The sequence below is a fragment of the Crocodylus siamensis genome, chromosome 12 (genome assembly GCF_052110815.1).
Source record: "Crocodylus siamensis isolate JL-2025a chromosome 12, ASM5211081v1, whole genome shotgun sequence".
Lineage (NCBI taxonomy): Eukaryota > Metazoa > Chordata > Crocodylia > Crocodylidae > Crocodylus > Crocodylus siamensis.
The window spans coordinates 37,359,287-37,371,710 of record NC_143406.1 but is presented as its reverse complement, the minus strand read 5'-3'; the positions used below and the strand labels follow the sequence as shown (position 1 = coordinate 37,371,710).

Here is a 12,424-nt window from a genome sequence, read left to right as displayed (position 1 = left end):
TTCAAAGTGGTGGCAGAGTTGCCTTAACTAAAGCTTGTTCAATGAGCTTTAGTTAAAGTGCTCCCACCACCGTTTTGAAACATGGGGATGGTGAATACATGTGACATGGAGGCTGCTGGAGTGCACTAATTAGCACGCTGCAGCAGACTTGCAGCAGACTCAGTCGTGTCTGCTCCAATGCGTGCTAATTAGCACATGTTGGAACAAAGCTCCATCATGTTTATAGGTGCCCAATTAGCTGCTGAGCACACTCTCCCTCCACAGTGTTACTTCCATGTTCTGCTTCTCAGTACTTACTACTCTAGAGAAGATCTCTACATAGAGAAATGGAATTTTCTGTAGTCTTTTAACTATAAAAAGGTCATGATAGTGGGATGCAGTTAGAGTGTTTATAGAGTAGTAATATGCTAGAGTGTTGGGACAGATTACTAAATTAATTCTGTCTGTGTGACAAGTAATGTTATGAAGAGTCTATTCATGAAGTTATCTCAGCAGTAGGTTCACTAGTGCCATGTTAGCATTTCTCAGAGCAGGGCAGTCAGTCTGCACCTGCTCTGCCAAGTCATAGCAGTATCCTGATGTCATTACAGGATGAGTGTGAAGGGGACCTTGCGGAGGCTATGCCAGCTCTGGAGGCTGCACTTGCAGCTCTTGATACCTTGAACCCTTCGGATATCTCACTTGTCAAAGCCATGCAGAATCCACCAGGCCCTGTCAAGCTCGTCATGGAGAGCATCTGTGTAATGAAAGGAATGAAACCAGAGAGGAAGCCTGATCCAACTGGCAGCGGTAATCTTGTCATTGGGAAAGCTGATGGTGTACTTGTGTCATCTGTGGCCTGAAACATTCACACCAGAAGTGTTTGCTAGTATAGGAATATGATGCCCCAGTGGCAGAGTGCTCCTTGTGGACACAGCTACACCAGCAATGATGCACACCTGCCGACATAAATTATTCCACATTGTCCCTTCTCCTCCTAGCAAGAAGAATAGTACAGGCAAAAGTGCCATTTTGTCACAATAGCTACATTTAACTATGGACTTTTGCCAGGATAACTGACTCAGTGACAAATCACACCTCATCACACTGCTGACTGACAGATCAGTCAGCTATGTAAATCCTGTCTTAGTTTGAAATTACCTTTTCAGCTTTCCATTAACACTGAGCTAAGATTTGAAGACATCTCAAGGAGCACTGGGAAGATCTACTATAGACCTTACCCCTGAATGCTCCTCTCAGTCTGCTGCTGCCAAACCCTGCAAGAATATAAAGAAGGAAAATTTTGGCTGTACCATACCCATAGGTAACCACCTTCCCTTGGACCTGTGGAACAGAATTAGTCAAGCTAGGTTGTCCTTTGTGGTTGGAGATGACTAGTGTTAGCACTGGGTTACACATGAGCACGCTGGTTGACAGAAGTGAAAGGACTCCTTTCTCCCATCTTTCTCTCTTCTGCACACTCACAGTTTATTCCTGAATAATTAGGAAAATTGTTATAAATATAGCTTTAACCCAAAATTTTGTAATTTGGCTGTCGTAGGATTAATGTTGTTAATGAAGATTTCTACCAGTTTCCTATTTGAGAGAGTTTAATAATACAAAGTGCTTCTGTTTCAAGTTTTTTTCATGTAAGCAGTTTCTAAATCTGTCAGTGTTAACTTGTGGTAAAAAGACACTGCAAAGTATTTGTCATAGTTTTCATATTAGCATTTAAAGCCTGATCTTCATATTTTTGTACAATACAGGTAAAATGATAGAAGACTACTGGGGACCCTCTAGAAAGATACTAGGAGACTTGAAATTTCTCGAGAGCTTAAAGTCCTATGACAAGGATAATATTCCTCCTGTTATAATGAAAAGAATCAGAGAGAAATTTATTGATCATCCAGATTTTCAGCCAGCAGTCATAAAAAATGTATCATCTGCCTGTGAAGGCTTATGCAAGTGGGTCAGAGCCATGGAGGTATATGACCGTGTAGCAAAAGTTGTTGCCCCAAAACGTGAACGTCTTAAGGAGGCAGAAGGTTTACTTGAAATCCAAATGCAGAAGCTCAATAAAAAGCGTGCAGAGCTTAAGGATGTGGTGGATCGTCTTCAGGCTTTGAACGATGAGTTTGAAAGCATGAATAATCGGAAGAAAGAGTTAGAAAACAACATTGAAATCTGTTCACAGAAGCTGGTGAGGGCTGAAAAATTGATTAGTGGTCTTGGAGGTGAGAAAGATAGGTGGACAGAAGCTGCACGATTGTTGGGAGTTCGATACACGGACCTTACTGGTGATGTGTTGTTATCATCAGGAACGGTGGCTTATTTGGGAGCTTTTACTGTAGATTATCGCCTTGAATGTCAAAAGCAATGGCAGGTTCTATGCAAGCAGAAGAACATACCATGCTCCAATGATTTTAGCCTCAGTAGTACTTTAGGAGAGCCAGTCAAAATCCGTGCCTGGCAGATTGCTGGACTGCCAATTGATTCTTTTTCAGTTGATAATGGTATAATTGTTTCTAACTCCAGAAGATGGGCTTTAATGATTGACCCTCAAAGGCAAGCCAACAAGTGGATAAAAAATATGGAGAAAGCAAACAAGCTTTCAGTTATCAAACTATCTGACACAAATTATGTGAGGACCCTGGAAAATGCTATCCAGCTTGGAACACCTGTCTTACTGGAAAATATTGGAGAAGAACTGGATGCTTTCATAGAGCCTATATTGCTGAAGCTAACATTCAAACAACAGGGTGTAGAGTACATGAGGCTAGGTGAAAATATAATTGAATACTCAAGAGATTTCAGGTTTTATATAACAACTCGTTTAAGGAATCCTCATTATCTTCCTGAAGTGGCTGTAAAAGTTTGTCTTCTCAACTTTATGATTACACCTTTAGGTCTCCAGGACCAGCTTCTTGGAATTGTAGCTGCAAAAGAAAAACCTGAGCTGGAAGAAAAGAAAAATAAACTGATTATAGAAAGTGCAGCCAATAAGAAACAACTGAAGGAGATAGAAGATAAAATCCTAGAGGTCCTTTCCAAGTCTGAAGGAAACATCTTAGAAGATGAAACAGCAATTAATATTTTGTCTTCCTCCAAAGAATTATCTGAAGAAATCTCTGAAAAGCAGGAAATTGCCTCTGTAACAGAAATGGAAATAGATGCTACTCGGATGGGTTATAAGCCAGTAGCTGTTCATTCAACAATTATCTTCTTTTGCATTTCTGATCTAGCAAACATTGAACCAATGTACCAATATTCATTAATTTGGTTCATTAACTTGTATGTACACTCTATTGCAAATAGCAAAAAGAGTGATGACCTACCGGCAAGAATTGAGAATATAATTGAATATTTCACAGTGAGCATTTATAATAATGTCTGCCGTTCACTGTTTGAGAAGGATAAATTGCTCTTCTCCCTTCTTTTGACTATAGGAATAATGAAAGGAAAAAATCAAATTGATGATGAGGTTTGGCGTTTCCTGTTGACAGGAGGTGTTGCTTTGGATAATCCCTATGCTAACCCAGCGCCTGAGTGGTTGACTGACAAATCATGGGCTGAGATTGTACGTGCATCTAGTCTGAAAAACCTTCAGGGACTAATGGATCATGTAAAAGATAATCTTTCAAAATGGAAAATGATTTATGATTCTGCAAAACCTCAAGAGGAGGCATTTCCAGATGTGTGGAAAACACTAATAGGGCTAGAGCGTTTGGTTGTTCTCAGGTGTTTGAGACCTGATAAAATTGTTCCAGCAGTACAAGAGTTCATCACAGAGAATATGGGAAGAACATTTATTGAGCCACCTACTTTTGACCTTGTAGGAAGTTATAATGATTCTAATTGCTGTGCACCTTTGATTTTTGTATTATCACCAGGTGCTGATCCTATGGCAGGTGAGGTTTATACTTTGTGTTTCTTGATATATAATAAATGTAAGCTTCATCAGTCATCTTTACAGAACTGTAAATTATGCAGTAGTAAGAACGTTTAGCTTTCAGATATTTCTATCTTTCCACGTCTTTTGCATCTCTGAAGAGGGGAGTTGGAAAGGTATCCTGAATGTACCAGTGATGAAATGACTAACTCCCTGGCTCTTCACTGATTTAAGAGATTTTAGACTCGATGGAAGATTCTTATCTACACTGAGTTTGTGTTACAACAGTTTATCAATTTGAAAATAACTTAGATATCTACCACAGCAATTGCTTACAATACACATTGTCAAGTAGAGTACTTGACTCTACCTTTACCTAATTTTTAACTTAGTGTATGCAATGGTGTTTTTAAAAATTATATAAAAATAAAATATTATTAAATATTGTTAAATTATTTTAAGAATAAAATATGCAATATGGATGTGCTTACTAAAACATAGTGTCAAAATTTACTACCATAGGTTTGTTAAAGTTTGCGGATGATGCTGGCATGGGTGATACAAGCATTCAAACTATTTCACTTGGCCAGGGCCAAGGCCCAATTGCAGCAAAAATGATATATCAAGCTATTATTGATGGGACTTGGGTAGTGTTACAAAATTGCCATCTTGCAACCAGCTGGATGCCTGCTTTAGAAAAAATCTGTGAAGAAGTGATAGTGCCCGAAAGTACCCATGATAAATTCAGGTAGGAGCTTTACAGTTCTGCCACTTTCTATGTGAACATTTCTTATTTGTTAGGGTTGCTAGTGAAAGGGCTAAGGGTGTTTTTGTACGCGGACATAAACATAAATTAAAATTGCAGTTAGAGGTGTGTAACCAAGACTCTCTATGTGTCTTCTCTATGTATCTGTCCACTGTACCAAATCCAGTGCTAACTAAAAATATGTTTTAGTTGGTAGTTAGTTCTTTAAAGAAACAAACAAATCATGCTGCTGTCCAAGATTAAGGATAGCTTGTCAGCTTTTTATTTTTCTTTATTCAGATTATGGTTAACTAGCTATCCATCAGAAAAGTTTCCTGTCAGTATTCTCCAGAATGGCATCAAAATGACCAACGAGCCTCCCAAAGGCGTTAGAGCAAACTTGCTCCGATCGTACCTCAATGATCCAGTCTCTGATCCTGCATTCTTTAGTAGTTGCCAAAAGCAAGAAATGTGGCAAAAACTACTGTTTGGGCTTTGCTTTTTCCATGCTTTGGTACAAGAAAGAAGAAACTTTGGCCCTTTGGGTAAGATTTTGATTATGCTATAGATTTTGTGAAAAAAAGTTATAGTTTTACAATACAGTATTGATATATACAGATGTTTAGGAAGGTTTGGAGAAGGTTAGATATTAAAAATGGCCACCTGATCTACCTCAGTTCGTGCAGGTACGGACCTTACACTTAGATCCCTAATTAGGTGGATCTAAGTGTGAACTGTACAGAAGTTTAGGACACTTAGCTTGAGTCGGCCATTTTTAGACTGATGTAAGTTAAGTGTACCTCTGAGGTCATCTAATTTAGCTTGGGTCTGGTGAGGCTGATCTAATTAAATTTCTGCACAATTCCCAGTGGAGCTAGGAAACCCAGCTGCTGGGCCCAGCCCCAGCCTTCCCTACCTCCCCCACCCTGCCCCCAGCACTGGTCTATTTTTAGCCCCTGGCCCCTCATCCAAACCAGCCAGCTCCCTTGACCCTGCCAACTCCCCCATCTCACAAGCTGTTTCTGGTGCCAATTTTACTGACATTTGCTGGTGCCAGGAGCTGTGGAACTAAATGGAGCTGGGGGGAGATGCAGGCAGGGGTGGGGGGGGATCAGGTGGCTAAAAATAGTCCCTGGTTCCGGGGGATGTGGGGGAGAGAGCCCCCCATGCCCCCTGCTGCAGACATCACTAGCCCCCCCAGTCCTGCCAAACCCTCTCGGACCCCACCAATCCCCCTGTGGATATGGGGGAGGGATCCTGCTTGCCCCCCATATCCCCTCCGAGGACCCCGCTTGCTGCCCCAATCCCCCTCATGGACCCTGGTTGCCCTCCCAATCCCCCCCAGAGCCTGCTTGTCCCCCCATTTCCAGAGAGACCCCCCCTCTAGCCCCTCACCATACCAACTTACCTTAGATTGGGTGGCCATTTTTAACTTGATCTAACCTTTCCCTAACCTCTCTGAATGTCTGTATGTACCCTATTTCAGCCTCCAGTCAGAAACACTACCCCTAGCAGTGTTGCAGGAATTTGATTTTTCTACACAATGATGGATACCTTTATTATGTATGGCCGCATTGCACAGAACACAGTGAAGCAACATTTCAAAGGTGTTTGAGCTTTTGAGGGCTGACTGCCAAGATTCTCACTGGGGCAGAACTACTAATGAAGTTGATGGGAATTATTGCTGAGTTAGATTAGAAAGATTGGTGCCAAGTGTCACTTTGCAAAGTATAATTATACATTAGCAACACCCCCCATCTTCCAGTTATTAACTTATTTGGCCAAAAAATGTCTATGCACATGTTCATTTTAAATCATTTGTCTTTTTCATTACAATTCTTTTTTTTGGTGAGCAAACCCAGTACATATGGTAGCTTGGAATAGCACTTGAAATTGTTCAGCTGTAATTCATTGGCCATAAAATGAAAACTTCTAAAAGAATAACAAACATAAGAATTTGATTTGTGTTACATTTTTTGTAAATTAATGCGTAGTCATTAGAACAACATATATTTAGAAAATGGTCTGGAATTATAATATTTCTATAAAATATATAAATAAAACTGTCCAGTTACAAGTATGCCATTTTGATAAATATGAAATTTATGTAGAATTTATGTAGACCTTTCTGTTACACGGAGTGCTTCTCATTTATACAACAAGGCTGCATTTGACATGTACATCGAACTGCTATCTCATCACAAGAATTTGTTCTGTGTGCAAAATCTATGCACCCACCTTCCCATGCATGATATTCCTGATATGTGGTTGAGAATTTTGTGGCTGTCAGCATTGTGCAGAATACGTGAAGTAAAATTAAGAGAAATATTTCCTAGAAGAGCAAGTGGGTGTAGTTTTTTTAGGAGTAGCTTGCTTAACAGTGACATAAGGTCCATGTTTTATTCAGATCAGTTATTCAAAATGCATGACAATGATCATCATTAAAAAGTCAACATCTGCCAAGAGTCACCTCATATGGTGTTTAAGATACTGTGATATTTCTGTGTATTTTTGGATGGGAAATTTCCATATCTTTGATTCCATTATGTGATGAATAGTGACTCTTGTGAGAATTTGTTTAATTGCAGCCACTATTCTCATTTAAACTGGTATCAGTCAGATTGCTAGAAGGTGACTATTTGTAGTTGAAAGGTTAAAAAAAAAAGTTTAAAAAAAAGCTGATCGCAGAGAAAGTTATTTGTAAAAGTATTCTTTAAATCCAAAAGGTGACTATGGAGAAAGAGAGGAGGGAGAAAGCCTGCCTCTAGGGTTGTGCTTGGGGTCATTTGACTAGTTTTCTGGGGTTCATTGCTGGTTGTTTTGAATGTCACCAACACAGTGAAACAGATGGGCACGTTGTGTATGTTGTTAAAAATTGAAATCAGTCAGTCAAAACTCCTCTGCTCATGCTGCCAAGATGATTTCAATACAGCTGTTCAGTTGTGAGCAATACCACAAGGGACAGGCCCTATGTCTACATGTTTAATTACATATGGTATGGTAGGAAAGTATAAAATGTCAGATTGGGATATTATTATTGATACTTGTTTTCTATGTGGGCAACAAATAGAATAATGAGGCTTCATCTGGGTAGTTACCTAGCAGTAGGAGACTCTTCTTCTAAAATAACTGCAATGCCACTGACATAATTTTTATGTGCAATGCACTACTGACACATCTCTCTTCTGAACTGAGCAGGCTGGAATATTCCATATGAGTTTAATGAATCTGATCTTAGAATCAGTATGCGACAGATCCAGATGTTTCTGAATGAATATGAAGAAATCCCATTTGAAGCTCTGACATACCTAACAGGTATAAGAGTTGCTCTATATAATATCTGTAAAACTGACAATGTGTGATTTAGATTCCATGCGGGTATCTTTTTTGCCTTGCTAGGCCCTCCCAGACGGTTATCACCCCAATATATAAGATTTGATTAAATGAATTGCTGTCTTAGTTTGTGTAGCTAGAAAGTTTCTAGTGTTCCAGCAGAACTTTCAAGTTTTGTTTCCTATTTGTAAAGCATAAATATCAGTGGCCTTGAAATTACTTTGGGTAATCAGTAGGTCAAATGCTGACTTTTCCAGAGAGGCCATATGATAATCTTCATCAGTTATAAAGTATCTGGGGCCAATCTGTGCTTTGTAAAAGGCAGGTGAACTATTTCCTTACAGTTAGAGTCACTTAGATGGACCTCATCCTATAGACAGAGATCTGTTCGTGGGAACATCCCTTCTCAGCCTCTGAATGATGATGTCTGCTTTCCCTAAAGCAAAAGCAAATACAAGTATTATGTTTAGTTACGTGAAAACTAAAGAGAAAAGATGAATTTAGCTGGTCAAATGAAGACTGCCAAAAGAGGCCCAAAGATGAGTTTTAGTTAAGAGGAGTCTTGAGGCATGGCATGGTTCATCTTTGTATGCAAAGCAGTTTTCCAGACCAGCTATAAGCGCTGTTCATGTTCAAGAGACCACAGGACTAGTTAGTTAGGCCCATACCCTCAGAGGTATTTAGGTGCCTAGCTCCCATTGAGCGATAGGAGTAAATGCTTAAATACCTTTAAAGATCTGAACTTTACTTCCTATCATAGTCCCTTAACTTACCAAAGTATTTCTTTGATGGAAGTAATTTTTTTGTTATGTTGTTATAAATGGCCTTCCAATTTTTCACTCTGTTTTTCTGTGTAATTTCTCAGGGGAATGTAACTATGGTGGGAGAGTAACAGATGACAAAGACCGGCGTCTTCTCTTGTCACTTCTTTCCATTGTCTATACTAAGGATATAGAACAGGACAAATACCAACTTTCACCTGGGGAGGAGTACTACATACCAATCCATGGGCCATACCAGGTAAAGAAATGAAGAACAGAAATATCTTCTGATAAATCACTGAGAAGTTTGTATGCATACTCTGAAGATTGATGTGCTGTGTGAAGGCTGTCTCCAGTTCCCTCAGAAACAGAAAATTCAGAGATCCTAAACAATGCCAGAATGTATCTGGATTCATAGAATTGGGACTTAAAGCTCTAATACCACGGTGTGTGAGACATGATGGGCTTGCATTATTTCAGGTCATGTTACTGTAATGCTGCTGCTCCTTTGTAGGTTTTATACTGCTGGACTACTCTGGTTCTGGAAAGCTGAAAGAAGTTAGGCTGCTGAAACACTGTGCCCCCTCTCACAGCCCTGCCAGACCCTTTTCCCTTCAATGAAGTGAGTGGTGGGTGTGTGCATGACTATCCAGAGCCATGGGCTCAAACCTTCTACCCACCTACCTCCAAGGTCAAATCTCACCAGTAATATAGCTAGGGATCCTCCTACCAGCTGCCTAGCTACAAAACAGCTTGCTATGAGTTGTGGGGAGGACTCTTGACAGTTCTCCTATCAGAACCCTTATGTGAGGCTTTCCTCTCTGGCTTTGCAGCGTGGGGTGAGGGGGCCTTTCCAGATACTGGAATATATTTGTGGGTTCAGGCAAACATGAACCTGCACAAAGTCAGTACTCATAAAAATGTTTGAATGGTTTGGCTTGCCCAAGTCTCGTTCTTAGTATTTGAAAGTGTTCCACCTGGCTTCTGGTATTAACATCATCTCAGAGGCCTGGGAGTTCATTAGCTAATGTAAGAAGATTATGTGAGCTCTCTGTTTGCAGGAGGGCTACAAGATCAGGATCTAAATGAGTCTGAAATCTTCAAAACTTTTATATTTCTTTATGTGGATGGATAAGACACTTCTTTTTTTATGTGGGGAACACATGTGTTTGAGCATGACTGGCCATCTTGCATTTCACTGTATTCCATCATTTTCACCAGGTTTTATCAAAGTTGGGCTGCACTTACTGATAGATTAAAAATATCCCGTTAAATGCATGCTTTCAATAACGAAATGTTTTCTTTGCAGTCTTACATTGAATACATAAGAACATTACCAATTACAACACATCCCGAAGTGTTTGGGCTTCATGAGAATGCAGACATCACTAAGGACAACCAAGAGACCAATCAGCTTTTCAGTGGAGTTTTGTTGACTCTGCCCAGAGAAGCAGGGGGAGGTGGCAAGTCCCCACAGGTAATGGAGGGGAAGAAGATTTGTTTACAGTTAGGAAGGCATTTTCAGGATATCCTCTCAAATCATCACTTAGGGCTGGAAGGAGTCTGATATTTCTCATCTCTTGACTACTTTAGGGATGGGAGTTGATATGGATGTGATCAGTTTTGTCACTATCTTCTGCAGCTCCACCTGATGATGGATGTGCTGAGTAGCTCCTGCTTCACACCTTCCATGCTCTCCTGGCATGGCCTTAGATCAGTCAGAGCACCCTGGTTCTCCTATAATGAGGACAACATTAACTCTTTGATTGTATATGAAGGCAAAAGCTGTACAGCAAATCAGGGGTGGGGAGCGTGCTTTTAAAAATCAGCCAAAGAAATCATTAAAAAAATTCCTCATTATCTGCCAACTCTTGATTTCAGAAAACTGTTGAAGACTTGGCACGAGACATCCTATCCAAATTACCAAATGACTTCAACCTGGAAGAGGTAATGAAGAAATACCCTGTGCTTTATAAGGAATCCATGAACACAGTTCTTAGGCAAGAACTGATTAGGTTCAACAGGTAGGACCAATGATTTTTTTAACAATAAAGATGCCAAAATGTTTGTGCACATGATCAGCAGCAGGTCACAAGCTTTAGAGTCAACTGCAAACATTTTGTAATAAAACTCTTCATGCAAAAACCATTTGAGAACAGATTAGATTCTGCTTCTGGTGATTCTACATAAAATATTTAAAGGTGGCCACAGACTACTTCCTGGGACTCTGACAGCTCACCAGAATTATATGATATGTACCAACTTTCAGTCACTGCTAGCCTGGATCAGAATTGAACTATCACAAAAGCTAGTTTTCCTTTGAGTTGTTCAGTCTCCTATATTCACAGCAAGTTAGAATATTTTAATTGGAACGTAAAGCTTAAAGCTCTTACTAATTTATTTATTTGTCTATTGTAAGTGTTACTGGCAATTTTAAAAAGCCAAACAATAATTTTGGTAATTACAGATCAAGGAGAAATTTTGCACCATATTCTCCATGACTTTGACCTACTCCCCATAACAGTCAATGCGAGACTTTCCATTGCCCAGATACTGAGTAAGTGATAAATTAACAATCTCTCCTTCACCCATAGGCTGACAGAAGTTGTTCGAAGTAGCCTTGTCAATTTAGGCAGAGCCATCAAAGGCCAAGTGTTGATGTCATCTGAACTGGAGGATGTTTTCAGCAGCATGCTTGTAGGCAAAGTACCAACCATGTGGGCAGCCAAATCTTATCCCTCTCTAAAGCCACTAGGCAGCTACATGTCTGATCTTCTTGCACGGTTGGCCTTCTTCCAGGTAGGCTAGCACTGGGGTTGACACTGCAAAAACCTATCTGCGAAAGCCAAACAGGAAGAATTGTTTCAATTATGGTTGTTTTATAACACCTGTATAGATCAAGATTGTGAACTCCTTGCATACGTTCATGAGGAGTCACTCACATGAATAATCCCATGAGAGCTACCTTTGCAAGTAAATGCTCAGAAAGGTGTGGTAGGAGTTCAGAATCTGACCCCTCTTCCACTGCCACAGATCACAACTTCTGGATTTTTATTGAAAGTTTATCTGCAAGATTTTTTTTACGTCATGCTCAGCTGTGTGGTGCTGTGCTGAAGACTACTTGAGTGGTCCATGCTACATCAGAATGCAAGACCCCTTTTAGAAGTCTTCTAGTACAGAACAGACATAGAACTGATAAGAGTCCAGTACTCTAAACACAGGTACAGTTTAATGGAAAGTGACAGACTTTGTGATCCATGGATTTTTTGACTTATCCAGTAGAATTCCATTATTGCCCTTTCCATTATTGCCCTTTCCCCTTGCTCTCCTAGTGTATTCTTTAAATTAGTCTATAGATTTCATAGACATTAGGGCTGGAAGGGACCTTGCAAGATCACTGGGTCCAGCCCCCTCCCCAAGGGGCAGGAAATCTGCTGGGTTCAAATGATACCAGCAAGATAGGTATCCAAGTGGGTTTTAAAGGTGTCCAGGGTAGGTGCTTGTACAACTTCTGGGGGGAGTCTATTCCAGACTCTGGGGACTTGGACGGTAAAGAAGTTTTTTCTTATGTCCAGCTTAAAATGGTCTTCCCGGAGTTTGTGACCATTAGATCTTGTCTTCCCCTGGGGTGTCCTGGTGAACAGATGTTCTTCCATTTTCTGCTGCACATCCCTTATAGGCTGCCACCAAGTGCCCTCTGAGCCTTCGCTTTTCCAG

General features: G+C 40.2%; 1 protein-coding gene across 1 annotated transcript in view; it reads left to right on the top strand.

Annotated features, from left to right (window-relative positions):
- The window catches only part of DNAH3 (dynein axonemal heavy chain 3), a 128,787-nt gene that overhangs the window by 103,993 nt on the left and 12,370 nt on the right, over positions 1-12,424 (top strand). Inside the window, exons 50-58 of the mRNA XM_090024694.1 lie at positions 591-789; positions 1,746-3,887; positions 4,391-4,616; positions 4,914-5,158; positions 7,812-7,928; positions 8,812-8,966; positions 10,017-10,184; positions 10,589-10,731; positions 11,302-11,506. Of these exons, the coding sequence (XP_089880820.1) occupies positions 591-789; positions 1,746-3,887; positions 4,391-4,616; positions 4,914-5,158; positions 7,812-7,928; positions 8,812-8,966; positions 10,017-10,184; positions 10,589-10,731; positions 11,302-11,506 (3,600 nt within the window). The remainder of the gene's footprint in view (positions 1-590; positions 790-1,745; positions 3,888-4,390; positions 4,617-4,913; positions 5,159-7,811; positions 7,929-8,811; positions 8,967-10,016; positions 10,185-10,588; positions 10,732-11,301; positions 11,507-12,424) is intronic.